Source organism: Myripristis murdjan, chromosome 17 (assembly GCF_902150065.1).
Source record: "Myripristis murdjan chromosome 17, fMyrMur1.1, whole genome shotgun sequence".
Classification (NCBI taxonomy): Eukaryota; Metazoa; Chordata; class Actinopteri; order Holocentriformes; family Holocentridae; genus Myripristis; species Myripristis murdjan.
The window spans coordinates 15,321,835-15,344,159 of NC_043996.1; the positions used below are offsets into that span (position 1 = coordinate 15,321,835).

At 41.4% G+C, this 22,325-nt stretch overlaps 1 protein-coding gene across 2 annotated transcripts; it reads left to right on the forward strand.

Annotated features, from left to right (window-relative positions):
- The first annotated feature begins 508 nt into the window (after window positions 1-508).
- On the forward strand, window positions 509-21,056 carry LOC115374587 (homer protein homolog 3). Of its 2 annotated transcripts, XM_030073565.1 has the most exons (11): window positions 509-739; window positions 994-1,042; window positions 5,888-6,044; window positions 8,332-8,463; window positions 8,622-8,726; window positions 9,608-9,616; window positions 10,247-10,380; window positions 13,822-13,978; window positions 17,067-17,174; window positions 19,136-19,216; window positions 19,346-21,056. In XM_030073565.1, exons 2-11 carry the CDS (start codon window positions 1,020-1,022, stop codon window positions 19,529-19,531), a joined length of 1,092 nt encoding a protein of 363 aa, XP_029929425.1. In that variant the 5' UTR covers window positions 509-739; window positions 994-1,019; the 3' UTR covers window positions 19,532-21,056. The 2 variants fall into 2 exon arrangements, with proteins under 2 accessions (XP_029929425.1, XP_029929424.1); XM_030073564.1 differs by lacking the exon at window positions 9,608-9,616.
- The last annotated feature ends 1,269 nt before the right edge of the window (window positions 21,057-22,325 follow it).

The window sequence follows — 22,325 nt, forward strand, 5'->3', positions numbered from 1 at the left end:
GGGAGATATTTTATGAGCCAAGTAATTGGAATCTACCATTACCAGATTAAGTGTGTAAGATGCCGACATAATGCCTCCATGCAGGCTGCTGGTTGTAGCTGGGGGAAAAACGTCAACGACACTGTCCCCCCCTCTGCAACACAGTGTAAGTGTTACAGTGGTGGAGCCAGCAGGTGGTAGCCTACTGACAGTGTCAGGCTGTTGAATGCAACTATCCGTCTGGAGAGCTGAGTCCGACCAGTGGAGAGCAGCAGCGGCAGGCAGCACAGCTCTGACACCAAGCGGAGCTGAGAGCGCAGGGACAAACACTTGGAAAGAAAGGCAGCCGCTGCTTCTCCTCTTCCTGTCGCCGAGCGATGGACGCGGGCGGGACTGCGGCCACTTCTGTCACCGAGGTCAGCTCTGCCTCCTCCGCCTCCTGACTCTCCAGGCTCCGCCGCTGCTGCCACCGCCGCCGCCGCCACCGGAGCGGACGGACTCACATCCCCAAGACAAAGAAGAGCACTTGTCAGCTACCGGCACTTTGCAAAAGGAGCCGGCTGCAGCACACACTGTCCGTAGTCAAATACTGTAGCGCTTTGCAGTGAAATCCCCCCTGGAGAATAAACAGGGAATAAAGCATCTCGTTTCCCCCGGACTCGGACAAAGAGAGGAGACCGGGACAGCAGCAGCAGCCTCAGCCTCAGCGCAAAATTAGTAGATAGAACAAAACCTCATCAAGGCTTTACATCGACATGGGGTGAGTGTTGTTGGCTTATTATCACCCCTTCTAATTACACTGAACACTACAGCAAAGTTGTTACTTTCAAACACAATGGGAGACAGCCGTGTCCTTGGCTGCGGCTGAAAACTACACTGAGAACAAATCGCCTAATTTTCAATGTTTGTTCTCCTTACAGTGTCTGTGCACTGAGAACACATCCAGGCTACTTGGTGAAATAATGCATGCAGGGCTTTATCTCCCTCTCTCTCTCTCTCCCCTTTCTTCCATAGAAAAGAAGTCTCAGTCACCTTGTAAGATGTTTCCTCACCACAGAGAAAGGTAAGCAGCTTTGATTTTGAACATGTACTGGCTTGCCTGTGTGTCTGAGTGATCCCCCCAATACTTTAATTTCTTATTCTCATGACCTTGGAATGTCAACCACACATGTACATCTGAAATGAATAGCACCTGTTCTTCGAGGTCAGTCCTTGGGAAAGTCTGCCTTGACTCGAGAATGAGTGATATTACAGGAATATAATGTCACAATGTTATAATAGAGGTCTTTCATTAATGGCACAGATGTAAGTGTCTTCTGTCATGGAACTGCCAGCTGTTGCTGTGGAGCATGTCTGGAGCAATGTTGTGGTTTCTTTTTACGTGTAAAAGAGCCAGCCTTGCGTAATATAATAACGCAGTGATGGCTAGCAGAACCACTTGAGGCTTGATTTATCCATTGAATTAAAGCAGTCAGGTCATTTTCTGTTTTCCCATAGCACAGCTATCATAGCACGCCAGAGACTTGTGAATATTTGATCCATACTTTGTGGTAATTCTATTGCAGCTGTATTTTAAAAAGAGGAGGGAGTCTTGGCGCAGATACACATGGCAGGAAACTGGTCATTTAAACTCTTTGCAATGCAATTTGTTTAATTTGTTTAATCGGTGTCTTGTCGTCTTTGTCATTACAGTTTAATAAGCACTACATAACCTGCTTAAGTAGTAACTGGCAAGTAAAACACAAAGTACCGTATTAGGACAGCGGCAAACTGCCATGGATAATTGTGTTGGCTGCTTATTAAAATTGGTAGAAATTAAAATTGCAGCACTGATGCAGTAATCTGACACTGTAGCAAACAGCCATACTGTCTGTACTAAGAAAAGGAGGAGAAAAACAAAAGAAATCTGGCCTTTTTCCAATTCTAAAAGTCAAATCAGTGTCAGATGTTCGTGGTTTGATCTTTTCGGTGTTTATCAGTGTGTGTAAAACAGTGTGATAAACCACAACATAGGCAAAAAGAAGAAATTCGCTGTAGTAGATAGTGTGGAAGTGTGGCAGGAATTAGTGGGGTTATTCATCCTGAGGTGCAGCCTGGGCTTCCATCCAATCATTATTATCAGGCTTTGTTATGCTTACAAACCCCTATTAAGCCCTGTAGGCCACATCCATCTGCCGAGGATGAAGCCTCAGTCTCTGAAGATGCTTAAAAAGAGAGACCACTGTCCAGTTCACTCTGCATTCGTACACACTCCCAAAAAGAGCACGCACAGAAACATGCACACTCACACATGTGCATGCACCTGCTATAGCACTGGAGCATGTACAACTTAAAATCACAACAAAATTAAAAAAAAAAAAAAAAAGCGTTGTTGACTGTAGCCAATATTCCATGCAAGGATTTTCATTTACTAAATTCTATTTTTTTGTATTTTAATATCAAGATCCCATTCCTCCCACATCCTGGAAAACGGTCTGTCTTTCATGGTGACATCATGTTGAACCAGCAGGTGTTAAGTCCCACCTCAACGACCTGTTTCAACATGAAATACATCAAATTAAGGAAGGAAGAGACTCTCAAAACCTCATTTATTTGTTGCTTTAGCTGTAAATGCGAGAGCACACATATATGCACATACATATACACATGTCTTGATTATGTAACGTAGGGGGTTGAAAGTGCACGGTCTCACCCCGCCACAGCAGCCTGTAGGTCTGATGGTACAGGTGAACCTGAGCAGGTTCCTTGGGTCTGTCAGCGCGCTGCTAGCTCTGCCTTGCAGGCACTTGGGGAATGTTTTTGGAGATAACAGCAACAGAGCTAACGTGCCTCCAGCGTCGTCCTGTCCCTGCTGCTGTGAGGTGATCTCACCAGATGGGCGTGCACAACAGCGCTGCCAGATATTCAGTAGGGGAGCGCCCACGCCAGACCTCAGGCAAGGTCACAACACATCCCCTGACCCTGCCGGTAATGGAATAACTTTATAATTGAGTGATGATCACATTTCTCCTTTTTTCTGTGACCTTCTGGACGGCACAGTGAAATGACTGCTCAGATAGTGGCTGGGATTGTGTGTGAATGGAGCAATGCTTCAGTGTGTATCCTGTTAAGTGCTGAATGTCACTATCACTGTGCTGATTGGCATTGGTGCAGAGCCTCATAACACATCTGAGGGATGACGAGAGGTATAAGACCCCCAGCTAGTTATTATCATAAGATAAACAGCAACCATTATAAAGAAAAATCAAACAAATTTTCAAGGTGAAAAAAGGGTGGCAGTGTCAGGCATCACTGATTGAGATTAAAAAATGAATAATGCCACTTGACCATCTCCTTTACTAGCTTCAGAGGTTTAATTACACGCTCCTGAAAATATCATCTATATGTCAAATTCTTACATTAGCAAAAGGTCATTATTCAGGATGACTCTAAGATCACAGTTTCACTTTATATCAAAACTATCAAAGTGTACTCCCAAAGGGGCCACAGCACAATCTCATCCGCTGCTTCAGATCGGACCAAAGTCAGTGGAGGCTGGCGGTCACAGTGCAGTGCCTCCGTCCCGGCGCCCTGTCTTAGCCAGACCCTAGATCACTGTATCAGGGGCGGCCGGGCCATGGAAGCTGGCTGAGCATGAGATCCACTGACAACGGGGAGGATTACTGTGAGATGAGAAGGAGAATTATAGCACAGGCTTTATCAGACTTGAGTGGGCCAGCCATCAAAATGCCACTGTTCACCACAGCATCTTTATAGCCGGTCCTTGAAACACTGTGCATGTGTGCATGTGTGTGACACAGAGTTAAAGAGAGAAAGAGTTTTTGTGTGTGTGTGTGTGTGTGTGTGTGTGTGTGTGTGTGTGTCTGAGCCTATTTCGTTTTGCTTCTTCATATCATGATCTAGTACAGAGAGAGAGAGATAGACCATTAATGGATTTGTGTGTCACTAAAGAGGTCAGATATAAATATACAATGACTGGCCAAAATAATATAGTTCTTTTGGGAACAGCTTCAGCTATGTACACCACGACATGGAGAAAGCAGTGTCCTGGTTTTTTACTATTTCCATGCTCGACAACTTGCCACTTAGTAAATCTTGTCTTAACTTAAGGGGTTCCTTAAGGCTGTGATATAAGAGCAACATTCTGATGCAACTAAGACAGGAGGTATACAGACTAATCTGTACTCAAATTTGATATTATTCCGTTTGTTGATTTCTGTTGTTAATTAAATCAATATTATCCATTTTCAGTGCCACAAATGTTGTGTAACATCTTTTGGTGGAGGAGTGATACTGCACAGTGTCCTCACATATGAGCCATCAAACACCAGAGCCATGACATGCAGTTGGTCTTTTTTTTATTTTTTTTTTTTAGTTTTTTGATTTACTACCTGCGCTGAGAGTACTCTGCCATCACGGCGACCTTGAACTTTGACCGGATCTATGACTTCATCTGCAGCAAGCTGCAAGCATTCATGTTGTCATATGGCTTTCATTGGGCTGAGAATAAATTTGCGCCAAGGGGAGAACACACACACACACACACACACACTAATGCTGCATTCAACTCAGCTTGTAGTTTCCATGTTGTAAATGTCTGACATGTGATAACATTGCATTATTATAGAAGTCCAGACAATTAGATGCCAGCAAAATGTAGAAACTCTGCTTTTACCTTCAGGAGGGAACACCAAACGTGTATGTGGCATCATTTGCTGAAGTAGTAAATAAACTCAAAATGATTCAGTTGATTCATTTCTGACCATAAACAACAAAAGATGATTTGCACTCTGTTTTTTTTTTTCTTTGTCTGCTCCAACATCACTTCAACTGAAACTGGAATTCTGAAATTACAGCTAAATGTCCAAATGTTCAATTCAGAGTTTGACCATTCAAATTGTTTTTCCCACCACAAGACAGAGTTAGTTATTAACCAGTTCTGAGCTGACTTAAACACAGCATAAAACCTTTGACAGACTACAGTGTGTTTAAATGTCTTCCCAGTTTGGTGTTACAGTCCACTGCCTTTCCAAATGAAATGCTGTTGCCTGTTTGTGCAGCCTAATGTTGTGATGTGTAGTCTGCTATATCTGAAATAGGGAATACACAGTAATGTGTAATAAAAACCACTGGAGAGGGAGAGGCAGAGGGAGAGAGACCTTTTTCAGCTTCGCTGTTCATACCACATGACAGTAGCCAAACCATTTCTAGAACACTGGTGACATTGTTGCTTTGATATATTTACCTCGTATCCTGGATACATCACTGCAAACATTGGCAGGAGCAGAGCAGAAGGTGGAGGGTGAAAGGGACTTGGGAGAGGGTTCAGAGCGTTTTAGTAAACAGTGTGACAACATCATATGCCAGCCGAGCCAGAGCTCTGTAGGACTGGTAAATGAGGCAGGAAAACAGACTGGGAGAGAGCCAAAGGTGATTCCAACATCTGTCCCTGAATGGCAGTCAGACAAGACAGGGCAAGATGTGCTCCGTCGTGACGAGAATATCGGTTTTTCCATGCAATCACAAAAAGAAAGTGGCACAATTTGAGCAGGTCTGTGTCACAGTGGGGTAAAAGTTGAGCAGCATCTGTACAGGAAAAGCTCAAAATTTCAAATGGCCTGTCACAGAACACAAATGAGAACTCCTTTTTAGTCTGTACTTTTTTTCCTTAACTGATTACACCAAAAGTTTAGACACTGAAATATTATCTGATGCTTCTTACTGCCTAAACGAGCTTCTCTTCCTTCTAAATCATTGTTTGTGGAGCTCAATTACAGGGCTTCATATTGGCATTTGCCTTAAATGCACATAATTTCCCTCTGCCGTACTCCATCATCATCATCATCATCATCATCATCATCATCATCATCATCATCATCATCATCATGTCTCTGTTTCACACCTACAGGGAGCAGCCAATCTTCAGCACCCGGGCCCATGTCTTCCAGATCGACCCCGCCACCAAGAGGAACTGGATCCCCGCCAGCAAGCATGCCGTCACTGTCTCCTTCTTCTACGATGCTAACCGTAATGTCTACCGCATCATCAGTGTGGGCGGCACCAAGGTGAGGTGGAGGATAATGACAGTGATGGTGATGATTACACTAATGATGAAGAGAAGGTGGGCAAGTGATCAAATTGTGTAAATTCAGCCGCTCAGTTCAGCTCTCGGGACTTTTTCTTTAAACACTTGAAACATCAGTTGAAGGTATGGAGAAGGCTCAAAGTGTTACAATAAAAAAGAGAAAATATATTTCTGACAGGTCTAGAATGGATATGCAAACCTTATAACTATGATAATGAAACATTTCTTTACTTTTAGAGATTTTCTCTGTTTGGATCACAAGGAGATTGTGTGGCTTTGTCACGAATAGAGGCTTTTTTGCTTGCTTTGTGGATAAATCAAGACTAGTTCACGTGGATAATAGGAATTCTGTTTTAAGGATGAATGTTCTTTACAATAATTTTTAGTTTGTATCTCAAATTATCTAAAATTTGCTATTTTAGGTAGTGTGTGGTTTATTTTTATCTTGAAAGGCACTGCTCTGCAAAAACTCTCATCTGAGGTTGTTAAGTCTCTTATTAAGTGTTGAAAATGAGTTTTTCCTTGCTAATGGGATTACATAATCCTACTTGTTTCGGGTGTTAATCAACTTGTTCTCAGAAGTTGGTGAATCAAGGGTCATATTCTTGATGCAAGTGGGCTGATCTGCCTTATTCTGCCTCGTTTCAACATATTTACACTGGTTCCCAGAAAAATTCCTGAAACAAGTCAAACTGCATTGGAAACAAGTAGGATTATCTCATCCCACTGCCAGATTCTTTCAATTGTTGAAAGGAAAACGAGATTTAAAACAGATTATGAGACTGAACGATGTGTTAAGATGGAGATTCTTGACATGTGGAGACACAAGAGCTACACATAGCTATTACTCCCCTATTACACAAATTGTGATTTCACTAGAAAATATGTAACATAAAGAAATATTCAGTGAACACTGTGGGTGTCAATAAATCAAGAGTTAAAGCATCTTTCTACTGGCCTTTAGCTTTAGATTGCCAGGAGGCAGCAGCAAGCACTGGGAGGATCTATCTGATCTCTTCTTAGCACCTCTGGTCTGACCCACATTCCTGTCTCCCAGATGGCAGTGAGGGGTGGCAGTTGGTCGATCAGCAGCCCAATCCCGCCAGGACTGGTGTCTGGCTTCAGAATAATCTTCCCTGCTGCTGCCGCCGTCCAACATGTTATGTCAAACATGTCACTGCAGAAGCGAAGGCCGCAGAGTCCCCGTAATCATTTGCTGGAGGGAAAATGAGGAAAAAGCCTATTCCTAAGCCGCCATTGCAATTCTGGGATTTTAAATCAGTTACATTATTGTAATGCTGGAGATGACATAAAGAGGTTTAGAAATAGGTCTACTCTAATGTGTGTTTTTAATGTGGCGGTGGGGGGACGGAGGTGGCTTCGGCGACCTCTCTGTGGCTTCAGTGTTGAAATGGGATCTTCAGTCTGCCCCATTGTGCCACTTTTGTGTGTTATGGCTGCTGGCTACTTTCTTATTCAGGGATGGAGTTTAATGTTCCTTCTGCTCTTCATCTGTCCATGTGAAAGATGAGAGTCTGTCATGTGACACAGCTCTTGATGTTGCCCATGATGGAAAATGATAATCACGAGGAAACAAACTCATCTATAAAATCTCAAGGGATAAAGTGCTTGGCATCTGTTTGCTCTCCTCTGTAGGACTCACAATAGAGATTTAATGCTCAACAGATGTCGCAGTTATAAGTGCAGATGTTTTCCCTCTGTTTCTTGTTTTTTGATCAAGCATATGAGGATAGAGTGCGTCCCACTGTTGATAAAGCATCGACTGGTACAGCGTTCAAACAATGACTCAAAATTAGACAGAGGAGAGGGAATGTTAAAATGGTCAGCATTTGTTGCTTTCATGTGATATTTGAATTGGCTTATATTCCAAATGGAGACATCTGCCATTTACTCTCTTACACAATTATTTATTAAGTAAAAACCTTTGCTTAATTTAGATGACTGAATAATTTGAACTTTGGAAATATTTAGCAGTGAACATCAGGGGCTGTCTTTACAAAAGATTTTCTCCATTTTGCACTAAAACCCCGCATATGTTGGGGCACAAAATATGCCAGTTAGTGAAAGAAGTACCATCTAAAAATTCCAGACTTTTTATTTTTGTGCCATAGTCAAAGTGTTTTGTGTTCAGTGGGCAAAGCTGTTGACATTCTTGTGCCTGGTGTTCAAAAATAACATCTTCAAAAATCTGAGTTGTAAGCCCCCACGTGAATCGATCATTTGCTTTCTTATCTTTGCATCTGCAGGCAATTATCAACTGCACCATTACACCCAGCATGACGTTCACTAAGACATCGCAGAAGTTTGGCCAGTGGGCTGACAGCAGGGCCAACACTGTGTATGGTCTGGGTTTTGCCACGGAGCAGCAGTTGCATCAGGTAAATTAAACCCCAAGCCTTTTTCACTCGATTCAAAGTTAAACATATTACATTTTGGAATCACACTCCAGTTGAAGTCAGACATGAAAAACAAAGCATCGAGATCAGTTCCATGTTGCATTGCCTGAAAGATTTCATCACTTGTCCTCTTTTGAAAGTTCTCAGAGAAGTTTAAGGAGGTGAAAGATGCAGCTCGTCTGGCACGGGAGAAGTCGCAGGATAAGGAACTGGCCAACACAGCCCTCAGCATCGCTGCTCCTCAGGTGAGCTCAGTCCTGTCTTGAATATAGCAGAAGGTGCGGGACACTGCAGAAAAACTACAGGTGTCAATACCAAAGTAGAGCAAGTGGTTTCTTTAAGTCAATTCAAACATCTCTGGTTATCAAACAGGAAGAGTAAATGTGAAAAAGTCAGTGCAATCCACAGAAACACCAAGTGAGTTTTTTTTTTTTCCAGAGTATTGGTACACAGTGAACAAAGGCCAGGTCAGATGAATGTACCTGTATTACATAACTTACTTTGCAGCAGTTCAGCTATTTGACAGCATTCCTGTAGGCTGCTGCAACTGAATCAAAGGAAGGATGGAGAGAGGGAAGAAAGGTAAGAGAGGGATGAGCTGGGTCACTTGTCTCCACGGGAAGAGAAAGTGAGGAAAACTAGGACGATGGTAAAATTATCCCAAGCCGCCCAGCAGTGCACAGTACGCCAGTATCCGCATTTTCTACTTACTGCTACCAAGACGCCTCTGACTGGCGTAATGATGAAAATGTAGTCAGCTCAGGGCTGGAGCCACTTCTTGATCAATAAAGAATAATTATCCATCAGCTTCATCTGCCTGCTCATGAGAAAAATGCCCATTTTCTTTTTAATTCTATGGCTGAATAGATCCCGAATGGCGTCTTTCATTCCACGTCTAGCACGCTTAGCCATTTAATGAACACGTTGGAAAACCCAAACCCCTAGAAAATTGCAAACCGCATCAGTTAATTGTACTTGAGTCCTGACAAGTAGCACTGAACTAAAACATAGCTGATGACACAGAGCTGTATATACTTGTGGATTTGCCAAGTTACATATGATATGTTTTATGTGAAGATGACATGTTTTTTTGTCTGTTTTGCTACCTGATGGATCTCTTCTCTAGTTCTCACAGGTGAGTCTTTCTCAGCTGTTTTCCTACTTTCATTCACTGACTTATGAAAAACCACATGGTACCATTCGACCACTGCAAAAAACAAACAAACAAACAAACAAACAAAACCCTTTAACACTCAAATCATTGACCTTGGAAATACTAAACTTTGAAGAACAAGAAGTATGAGTGTTTAAAGCTGCACTATATCTATCACTGTGTAACTTTTTCTTCTCTCTGTCACTGGAGCACATCAGCACATCAAGTTATTTATTTTATACCTGCTGTGATAGGCCAATAACACATAAAGGGATGCCCATAGCTGCAGCCTTTATGTAGTTGAAGCTCACTTTATCTTTACTTTATCACAGCAAAACAGACACCTTTGCTATCTGCTCAGCAGGTCTGCACAGCTCACTCCTCCATCATGAATCCATCAAGACCCAAGACAGTTTATTTACTCAAGTCTTTAAAGTACTTCTGCTGTACCTGTACTTTAATTGTGCATTTTAATTTGAGCTGTGATCAGTTGAGAGAATTTGTATTGGGCTTCCAGTTGACATGAATGGGAGTATTGGGTCTAAAAAGTAAGGATTTTTTTTTTTTTTTTTTAAAGAGGTGATGTCACCCCCTTACAATTGTGTTTTTCAGGACCTCTCAGACGAACTCCAGTCTCCACCGGTAATGTGTGTGAACGGACCTGAGGACAAGCTATTCCGGAGCCAAAGCGCAGACATCACCCTGTCTTCTGAGAAAGAGCGCATTAAAAAGATGCTGTCTGAAGGGTAACCCATTTACACACATGCACACACACTCATATACACACACACACACACACACACACACTACACCAACACAGAGAATGGACATTACATTTAATTTGTCTGAATCCATTCTCACCCTCTCAAAATAATTCAATAGCATAAAAAGCTCCTAATGCGAAATGCTTGTATGTATTTTGTGTTGTTTAGGAGTAAAGTTTCTTGACGTTTGTTTGCTTGTTTTTCATCCAGTATTTTTTGGAGTTAGCTGCTTTACTCTCAAATGTGGTGCTCACGACTAGGTTATCTGTTACTATTTTAACAGGGGGGGGTGGCCCAATGGGAGCATCCCCCTGCTCCCACACCACCAACAAACACACACACATTGTACACACACACCAATGTACACCTTCCAAAGGACATTGTTGCATTCTGCAATTCCATTTTATTCTGTTATCTTCCTTTTCTCCCTACTACAACTGTCTTTTTTATAAGTCTGTATTAAAGTAAGGAGTAAATATACCTTTAAATTTTATGCAGCGGACTGAGTTTATTCAGGTAGGGTTTTCTCATGTTTTGTACCATACACTACAAGCAGTGCTATTTTAAGTTAATTTTGTACCATCTAAATTCTTAGACTAATTCTTGATGTTATAATTGTGATTATAATTTCGATTTAATAGAAATGCTATTAGGCTAAATACATATTTTGTGTGGGTCTATTCTTTTGCTGGATGTGGTGAATATTAAGCATTTTAACCATGCATATTTTTCAAAACACACTGTAGTTTTAATGGTTTAAACTTTACCTCAAATTTTGTAACTGAAGGAGCTGAGTGTGATGTGGACAGTGCAGCTTAATTTGCTCAGTCATGTTACCTGCTCCACTCCCAGGTCTCACCAAACATCTGTAGTAAAAACTTTATCTACTGTCATGTCTTGTTATAGTTGGTGGCTTGGTATCGTCTGTGCTGTCAGCAGCACAGATGATACTGAATGATCACAGAAATAGTAAAGGAATATTATAGGAATATTACAAGGAGCAGTGTGTCTTGATGATCCTTTTGCTCTTCTGTGACTACACGTTGCTACTCTGTATAGGCTACAATATAGTGAAGAACTGAGTATTTATAGTATATTGTTTAGAAAATATTATATATACAAGACAAAACCGACAGAAAGGAGGTACTGAGAAAAAACACCACAACTTCAGCACCATGGACAGTGCCATGGATTTATCAATACAAAGCAGAGTTAGGCGGGTCAGGGACACAGACTCTAACTTGCACAAATCTCAGTCAGATAAAGGACCAGTGACTCAGGCAGACTAGACTATCACATTCAACTAAACAATCCCTCTGCCCCTGCACTCTCTCTGCTACTAGGTGATGGGGAGACATCGTGGCAGGTTAACAAAGGGGATGCGTTTTTGTCATTTTGCTAACAAGGGGAATGGCATCCCCTCACCCCTCCTATCAGAGTTATGGGGGGGAAACAGTTATCAGCGACATGTTTGAGAGAAATGGACATTTTGAGTGATTTGTGGCATTATTTAATTTTAATATGAGTAATTGTAAGAAATTAATCACCATCATTGTAGAGAATTACAATATTAAAACTACATTCTGTAAATTAGGGAAAAAATGTCTGCTTACCTTCATAATGGCTGCAAAGAAATTCTAAAAGATGCTGAACTTAATCATATTTTGTGTTATAGTTTTCAAGTGATCTAGTGGATAATGTTACTGATTGCAGTTAATGTGGTTGTCCTCTCTTGGGTTGATTGTACTTAAATGCCATTTAATTTATTAAGATTTCTTTGGCACTAACCAGACAGAGAGAGGCTATTGCTAATGAGCTGACTACATAATGTAAAGTAAAGCCTGTAAACAAGCCTTCATTCAGTCCGCTGAGCCACCCACTATGCTTTTACACCCCACAGTTCCATTATTACGACAGAAAGCTGCTCCTGAAGTGGTTACCATGGTAAACTGTTGCCATGGGATAACCTCAAGCTTTGTAGATGTAGAAGCACAGATTGATAAAAAGGGCATGGGATCAAGGATGCAAGGATGAGAGAACTTCATGGACCTGCAAATTGCACAAAATCTCAGCAAGACATTTAGTTACAGTCTCTAATGCATTTTGTCGAGTATGACCACAACAATCATAAAATGGGAAAGGGCTAATTTACTTTTGCAGATTTTTCAAATCGCAAAAGTTCTGACCCAAGAACATCAAACAGGATTAACCTTTAAACAAATGAGAATGAAGGATAAAAGAATAAAGCTTTTCAAAACCCAAGCCTCTAACTAGAATCAAGGTTAGCAAAGAGTGGTGGGAATGTAGTAGAAAAAAAAAACACAAAGTAGGAGGCTCCCTAATGCCGAATTCTCCTGCCTTATTTATGGCACAGAGAGGATCTCATTGCAGATTTTAATGACAGAGATGGTTTGATCAATTTGTGGCGGCAGCCGTCGCGCACGCTTTCATCAGGCCCCCTATCTACCACCTCTTTGTGCCTTTGATGCTTACAAATGTGTCCTCAGCTTGACATCTTCTTTAGTGGAGAATATGGTGTCGGGACTCTCATGACTCTGAATGTCAGAATTAGTCTCTTGACAGCGATGACTTTGAAGAGACTTGTTGATATGGACAAATCAAAACCAAACAGTCCAAGATCACAGTATTCACAGGTTGATTCTTTAGTCATGTTTGTTTTCAGGACGTTTTAATGAGCATGTTTTTGCTTTGTTCTTCAACTTGAGAAATGGGTCTTCCTCCGGGCAGTAGATACTGCTGCAGCCTGCGGTCCTTGTTAAAGCTTTCTTAGCTTTTGTAGTGGCTAGGTTGTTTGTGTTGACTAGGCCAACAGTGTTTTCATCATGTTCCAGACCATTGGCAAAGGCAGTGTTGGTTGTTGCTGCAGTGCCAGCCATAGCAGTTGGCAGTGTTGACAAACACTCGCCTCATGCAGCAATCTTGTGCTCAAGACAGTTTATCATGCCAACTCCGATCGCCCATTAACTGTAAATATAGAGCAGGGATAGGGAGCCATGCTCCACAGCAGGTCAAGAGTAGGCGGGTTTACGTCCAACCTTAAGACTGCATCATCTGATCTCATTGATCACAGTTCCTTTGAACAGAGAGCAAGGAATCAAGTTAGGAAGTCATCTGCTGTGGTCTTTGGTTATGTGCCTGTTGCCGATCCTTAATATAGAAAGTCAGGTTTGATTGCTACAGAAAGTGCCATGCTCTTCACCCAAACAAAGAATGAGTGGAACATGCTTTCGAGATGTAAATTTAGGTCTGATTGTGACCGTGTATGTCCACTGTTGTCTCTCTCTGACCAAACATTTCTGTGAATTGACCAGTAAAAACCTCTGATAATATTATTTAAAGGCTCTTGGTATATCATTTCAGTTGTTTATGGTTTGCTTACACTCTCCTGTGTGTGTCTTTCAGCTCTATCTGTGAGATGAACCTGGAGGCCGAGCTCTTCACCCTGCAGGACAGCAATGTCAAGCTGGTGGCAGCGCTACATGAGGCTAATGCCAATGTGGAGCAGTGGAAGAAACAGCTGGCAGCGTATCAGGAGGAGACAGAGAGGCTACGAGACCAGGTGGGACCCTCTTCTGTGCTGAGACAGAGACCTGTATACAGGGGCCCTTAGAGGATACTCAGTCCATGGATGCTCACTCCATTATTGTATAGCCCAATACTAAAATATGAAGAGGGGGAGGAAACAGCGGTGGATCTTGATTGAAGAGGCTTTTTCAGTTACTGTTAGCAGATTTCATATAGAGCACCTGTAGCTCGCTTTTTAATTTCAGAGACATTTTTATAACATTTCAACTAAAGGTAACTATTGAAGTTGATGTTACAAATTCAAAGAAGAGAACTTCCCACAATATTGAGTTGCTCACTGAGTGGTAGTTCCTCTGTCCCGACATTATGAAGGTCTTTTGTCCTTGTGTGTAACCCTGTCCTCATTCACTCCCTAGTAACCTGCAGGGCAGAAGTTGATGGTTAAGGTTATAGCTAATTATGAATGCTGGAGCCGTGGAGTAACAGCAGCAGACGGTCAGGTTGGTACAAAAGTAAAGCCTTGTTCAAACAAGAGCAAGGTGAGGCTGATGAGTCAGTGCCTCTCGCTCTCTCTCTTTCGCCTCTTTCCTGCTCCAACTTTCACTGGTGATGGAGTCAGAAATCTCAGGCATGTTTTCATGTCATTTTCAGACACTTCATGTCCTTCTTGTCAAAGTGTTTGTTTGAAAAAAAAAAAAAGAACGAAAAGATGAGTTAGTTTGGCTGGTAGCACTTCATCATTTTTTGACAAGACTTTTGCCCCAGGCGTTTCTCTTCAAAGTTTTAATCAAGGTGTTCTCTGTGCTGGTCGAGCCGGTTCACACCCACCGCTGTGTGTGGAATGTGCACGTGGCGGTGTCGCTTCTACCGCAAGGAAGTTCGATCTAAACAAACTGAGTCTCTAGAGGTTTTTACTCTTGAATTACATTTCAGGCTGACCAGCAGATGCAGGTGCTTCTGTCCTCCCTATCCCTACCCATCAATACAAGGTATTTTCAGGTTTGCTGGTAGTTAATTCTTCAGGGAGCCACCTTGCCTTAGGCTGTCAGTTACAATCCTTTTTGATATGGTGATTTAATTGCTCAATCCCTTTCCATTATAGCCTGGCTTTACAGTATTGATCCCTACCTTTTAATTTTCGACCCCTTTGTGATTTCAGCAAGAAACTGTTTTCACTATTTTGATGCCCAATAGCAAATAGACCTTAAATTCATACCAGCTCTCACTCTCTCTATGTGAAGATGGGGACCAGGTGGCTGAAAATGGTTCATGTCTCTGGGGTGGTGTGAGCGAGAGAGGGGTTTGTAGGACAGCGATATCCTACTTTCAATGCCCCAGTTAGGGAAAAAAATGAAAAATCACCAGAGGGAGCTGGCAGCCTCTCGGTTCTTTTTTTTTTTTTTCTTTCAACCACTCCTCCTAGCACCAAGCATGCATGGTTAAAAATAATCCAGCCTCTCTCTTTCAAGACTCCCTCAGAGGCGGGGACCTTTTTAGAGGTGTCCTTCTAGTTTGGTTCTGGTTTTATGGGGCCCAGCTGACACTGCAGTGAGGATTCAATTCTCATTTACCTGATAATGATGATGTGTCTCAAGCCCTGCCTGCTGCTTTGGGAGGAGCCTCAGATGTAGATTAGGTGGTAGCTTATATTCATTTGCAGGTACAGTTGAAGAAATATGTGTGTCGCAGTACAATTACAACTAGGGGTTGGGTCCTCAGATGGATCCTATGCCTGTATCTGAAACTGAAGGCTGCAGAGTCATTAGCTGTTTGAATGTTGCTGTGTGTGTAATAACCTGTGATGGACATTTAATTTATGTGTTTACTTTTTTGAATGTCAAATGCCAGAAGTCGAGCTTAGTATGTGCAATTGTTTATGTGTGTCATCATGTAATCCCATGTTGAATGGACCATGGACCTCATGACATGAAACAAACAAACCATTCATTCCTCTTTCCCTTCATTCATTTATTCAGTCATTCATCATTTAGCTGTAGTATTGCTGCTGGGGGTGAAGCGTGAGGGGTGTCGAATCTAGAAGGGGGCAGGTTATTGCATTCTCTCATGTGTTAAGTGTACACTGAGATCACTGGTGTAATATGTTAATGTCTTTATGTCTAATCTCTTTATGAAGTTCTTGTCTGTTTTATTAGTATTTATCAATCCAATGATTTAGTGCATGGTTTATAAGGTCTGCACTGTTTCTATACATTACAGTCAACTCATAGCCTCCATTAAGTAACTGTAGCCTGTAACACAACAAAAGATAGGTTCCCATTAGCCTCCACCTCATCCATAATGGCATCCGTGTTTTGTAGGCCTGACTTTGCAGTACGGGAATATTTGGGTAGAAAGGTTGTGTAGAAAAAGAAGGGGATAGAAAGGAGTGTAGTGAAGTTTAGAGGGGAAGCATGAAAGAGGATTGAGGAGGTCAGGGGGATTCCCAGGGCTTAGGGGAGGCTGAATGTGATGGGCAGGACAGAGAAAGGATAGAAGAGGGTGGATAGATTGGTAGGGGTTAGGATAATCTGAGAAAGACACACAGGGGTAGACGGTGGAAGATGAGTCAGAGAGGGCAGGAAGGTGAGTTTAAATGGGACAGGAAGTGAACTTCGGCACAGCGGGCCTCTTGCTAAGCAGAATAAACTGAGAGCAGTCCACTTGCCATCGTGTAGATGTGTCAATACCAGCCTCATCTCAGCACACTTTGTGGACAGCTTCATCTATGGAGAGGATGTGCAAATTTGGGAGATTTGTTTTTACATGTGAGCAGAGTTATGTTCCCGGAGCAATAGCACATGCAAGATTGCCATTGACTTTGAGGCTGGTTTGCTGTGGTCACACCACTGGGGCAGGAGGCTGTGCTTCTGACAGCCCTGACTGGATTAATGGTGTCCTGTATAGTGGTGCATCATCCCTTCAAAACCTGCTTGAAAAAAGGACAGCTTGGGTGTTTTGTTTGAAACTGATACATTTGAAAGTGTGTTACAGTCCAGGGTGTAATGCCACCACCAAGCTGTGGGTTCACTGTCATGACATGTCTTATTTTCCTGTTTGTGTGTGTATGTGTGTGTGTGTGTGTGTGTGTGTGTGTGTGTGTGTGTGTGTGTGTGTGTTGTAAGGTGGCTGAATTGGAGGCCCATGGAGGCCAAGGCCCCAGCGATCTGCTAAAGGATGAGCTGACCCAGTCACTGGAGGAGTTGGAGTCCCTGCTCAAGGCCAAAGATGAGGTCAGTCCTTTTGCTGTTCAAGTCACCACGTGAGCTGGACTCAGGAGGGAGGGAGTGGCAAGATTCTCAAAGTGCAAAAGAAGAGAAAATTTATTTAAGATGAAGAAAAATATTAGAATAATTTATAGCTACATGTAACAGCAAAATAGAAATATTTTACAAAAAGGTTAAACGTCAAACTTCTCATAAATGCAAATCATGAAAAGTCATCACTTAAAAAACAAAAGGCATCCTCAGTTCTTCCCTCTTTTTTTTCAGAATGTGAAACTTACACTGACCCGTATGACCCATATGGATATTGCCAGGGTGAAACCATTACTTTGTTAATATGCTTTCTTTTTTTTTTTTTTACTGAGACTTGAATCAACTAGTGAGCGGAAAATCATGAATCTAATTACTAAGCTGAAAAATTAAAAAGCAGGTCTTAATAAAATCAGTTCATCTTTAGTAACTAAGGTTAGTTCCTCAATCATCAGTCCTTTGACATTCACTGTAGACTCTCAAAACAATGAAAACCTGAATTGATCCCAAAATTGCAAAAGCCCAAAGTCCTCAAACAGCTATCTCAATTAAGTCTTTATCAGTATGGGATCTTGCTGTTCTTTTGCCTCACATGACTGAGTTGAGGTAATGTGTAATATCTAAAACCCTGTAATATGTGCTGCACACCAGTGTACCCAACATAATAAAAAAACACAAAACACTTGGGGGTTAAGATAGTAGTGAAAAAACATTAGCTTTCTAACAGTAACTTTAAGACACAGCCCAATGCTGTTTTTCCTGATAAAAGGCAAGTCTAGTCCTGTCCCGTCTCAAATGATTCTCCCTCATAAAAGAAGCAAATGATCAGCAGCAGATTTTGCATGCATTATCCAAACTACATTCCTTAGATTTTAATGCTCCAGTTCTCAAATGGTAGCTGCTCTTTTTGCTAAAGTTTAAACGAGATGACAATAATTTAAAACTCCCAAAACAACTTGCTGGATTGGGGAGAAGAGTTAACATTTACCTCCTCGTCAGCATAACAAGAAATCAATCTTATCATTCATGTAGAAGTCGAGTCTGTCATACTTTGGGAGACCCTTATAATAATATTCTATTAATAGTGCAAGTCCATGTTTCTGTGAGATTTGATAAAAGCTGGTGTTTGACTGAAACTCTGAATGCCCATTCTTGCCTGTAAGATTACAGATGAAGAAGGAACTCCACAGATACTGTATGTCTACCCTTCATCTAGTTGATGACATTTCAGTCTGCTCTAAATGGCAGCGAGTCAACCCAGAGCAACTTAGAGTGAGTGCAGAAGTAGGATAAAGTTGAATTTCTAGGTCACAAAAGTAACAAGCAACCAAACAGTGAGGAGAGTGAGGGTCAGAGCTGCAGTACACTGACAATATTCCCGTCCAGCTAAAATGATCTGATAGAGAAATGCTACAGAGACAAACCAGAGCTGGGGAGAGAGGGGGAGAGGTGTGCTGAAGACAGTCTGGTCGTGTTGTGTTGACTGAGGCTGATCTGAAAGTGCCATTATTAGTATTCTGTGCTTACCCTTGTCCTTGCTTCACCTGCAAACCGTTTACTAAGCAGCACACCAGCATCACGTAATGACACTTGAACACACACTGATTGATCTGACCCACCACTTGAAAATAACACAGTTCACCTGGGCAAACACAGACATTTGAGCAAACTGTAAGAGATACTTTACACCAAATCGCATATCAACAATAATATTAATATACACATCTTATTTTGATTAAGCTTTAACTTAAAAACATGCCAATGTTTCAAAAAATCTTGCTACCAAACAACATCAAACTGTAGCACTGTACAATGGTAAACAGTGCTACCATAAAAGGTGTAATGTTCTTTTTTCTGTGGTATCAAGAAAATCATGATAGATATGTAAAATTAAAAATGATGAGCCAAGTCATGACAGCATTATTTTCATTTCGCTCCAGGAAATCCACATTTTGCAGAGCAAGAAAACAGAGTACCATGTGATGGAGCGAGAGAGGGAGGAGGCCCTTCACAGATTACAGGTAGACATGCTACGTGCTTTCAGAGGTTATTAAAAAGGATCTGTCAACAGCAGTTATACTGACATGAGTCTGGGGCAAAGAGAGCCACTCTCAAACATTTTCCCCCTCTCTGCTTCGTCCACATTGCAGGAGATGGAGATGCGCAACTCAGATCTGGAGAGGCGCATCCAGAACACAGAGCAGAACCTGAGTAACTCGCTGGAGGAGCGGGATCGCATGGACAACGAGATCCAGAGGGCCATCGAAATCCTGGACATCAAGATCTTTGACCTAAATGACCTCCGGCAGAGCCTGGTCAAGCTCATCGACAAATAAGATGGAGAATATGGAGAAATAAAACCCATGAGAGAGAAACAGAGAAGATGACAGGATTAAATTCGATATGGGCCAAACAGACAGGAAAGAAGCGAGGGGGCAGTAACCAACAGAAGATGGAGCTGGTCCTGGTCCTCTTCAAGCACAAAAACCACCTCTGTTGAGGGAAGACTGTGGCGACTCCAAGCCTCTGTTGCAGCGGTAGCTGTGCTGTACTTCTCAACATGTTACACCTAGGTTGTGGCGTTGGCCTAAGCAGCAGCATATAAATGATATTGTTTGTCCGATCTAAAGTAACACACATATTTCATGTTGCTTTCAAGAGTAACATTCAATGCAATAAACCAACTCTAAGGTAAGTGCTTAACAGTGCAAGACATTTAATATTGAGAACTGGTGCTTGTAGTTTTTCATATTTTTCAGAGGTACTGATTTTGGTTAGACAACAAAAAATGCAGAGTCAGCAGGAATGATAAGAAGCCTTATTTGCTTCAAGTGTGAGAAGATTAAAAAAACACAAACTTTAAAATGAATCTGTGGGGGCTGCACACAGTACAATTAGTGCAAAGTGGATGGAAATTAAGAAAGCATCGAAGGGGAAAATCAAAGGTTTCAAATGTTGTGATTTGCCTGTTTAACATCCTGCACAATGTAACAGTTACTCCATAACAGCCCAACAGCAGATTTTGATTTGTGAGACGTTAAATTGATCCGCAAAAGCCACGCTGTTATATATGGTCTTGTACTTGGATTATGCATAATTTAACAACTATAATGTCAGAACCTACATTCTTAATATTAAGTCTGGTAAGCTTGTAAACAGTAAAGAACAAAGTGGTTCCAGTAGATGCAGTTATTCAGGGAAAAGGATGGACATGTATGCAAGATGACGAGTGTCAGTGAGAGCGTAGTGGCATGCTGATGATAGTGTATGATAATCAGGTAAGGCATGGACATACAACTTATATGAATAGATTAAATATTGCAGTATCATTTAAGTACAAGACACCAAAGACACAATGTTAAGAGCACAGGCATTGGTAAGATGTTTTTTTTTTTTTTTTTTTTTTTTCAAAAGCTTGTCTCAATAACACAGTCTTGTTTCTGTTCATAGGGATTGTAACTTTCTCAAAATAGGTTAAGGCTTAATTAGTAGCTATGGTTAAGTAAGATGCATTAAGGTATAAAATTTAGGACAAGTAAGTGTTTTCCACATTATACGACTCAGCACACGTTACAGCTATTAAGCAATCATTAAAAAATCAAAGTAAAGTCATTAATTAGTCCGCTACAAATTATTGATAAGTTAATAATTACTGATAAGTGACATTTGGACTGGCCCGGTCTGGAAACTCCTCTCTTAACAAACCACTGATAATGACTTAGGAGAGCTACACATTTTCTTGCTTTGATTGGTGTGATGCATTCAAGGCAGTTTAAGAGACATTTAACGTCCTTTGTCATTTTTCAGCACTTTACTTGATATTTAGCTGGGGGCAATGTCATGCCATAGGCCTTGTGTGTGTGTGTGTGTGTGTGTGTGTGTGTGTGTGTGTGTGTGTGTGTGTGTGTGTGTGTTTGTGTGTTTGTGTGGCTGGGCTGTATGAATAATGCATTTATTATTTAAAAGATAGAATGTCTAGTACAAAAAAAAGTTTATCAAACAGATTGTATTGTTTAACATAGTCTGTAGTGCTATGTTTGTATTATTTTCAACAAGCCTTATTCAGAAACTGTTATAAAATATGGGACGGATGTTGATAGTCATGCTGGCTCCAGGTCTCAAACACTGGGCTGTTTTCATGGGGGCTGAAAATAAAAGCAAAGAACACAGTGATTCAGTCATTTTAATTAAACTTTTCCTTGTGTAATAAACAATATTGTTTTTTTCTGTTAGCCATAGGGTACATGAATTTGAATTTCCACCATGCAATTTGCCCAAATAGCTTGAAGATGTTACCACAACGAATCTGTTTATACTTGCAATCTGAGCATGAATGCTGTCCAGGTAAAATCTTTGAAGAAAATCCTGACCACACACAGCAATTAGTGGCTAGTCAATAACAGGATCTGATGTGACAACTTCCTCCTTGAGTGTAAAAACAGATTTATGTGCTAAATACACACTCGAATGTTTGATTTGATTGTTAAAATGCACATTTTAGAAACAGACCATGTCCTGTCCACCGTGTGCCCCAATGCACATGCTTTGTTCTCTGTAAAGACAGACCAGACAAAGCCATTTATTGGGTTTTCATCTATGTATGTCTCTTATTTTTAAATTTGGTCCACATGTGTGAGAGGCAGGAAGCACATGCTCACGCTGCAGTCATGGAAGATGGCTTTTGCACCTTGAGGAGAATGGAGCTATCCATCCCTCAGAATCTCAGAATTTAACTTAAATTCTGAACCAAACTAAATGATTTCGAAATGTGCCTGTGTGTATGAATGCACAGTACTGTATGTGACAGTCAAGCTGAATTCCAGTCAAGTGTTTATGAATAATGCCTCAAGGCTTTCATGTTTTGCACATTTCCTAACATGGTCCAATAACTCCTTACCTGTCACTTCACCAAAATGTCTTAACATACCAACACAGCTGACAGAGCTCTAGATCCTCATCACTGCCTTTCACATCAGATCTGATGAAATACAAATTTCACTCAAGATTTATTAGATTTCAGTGGTAACTCTTTACCCCTGTCTGGCTATCAGTGGACAACTGGGTCATAACAGCCACCATCTGACTATATTTGAATTCATGTGGTTTAAAACTCAACAGCCACATGATTCT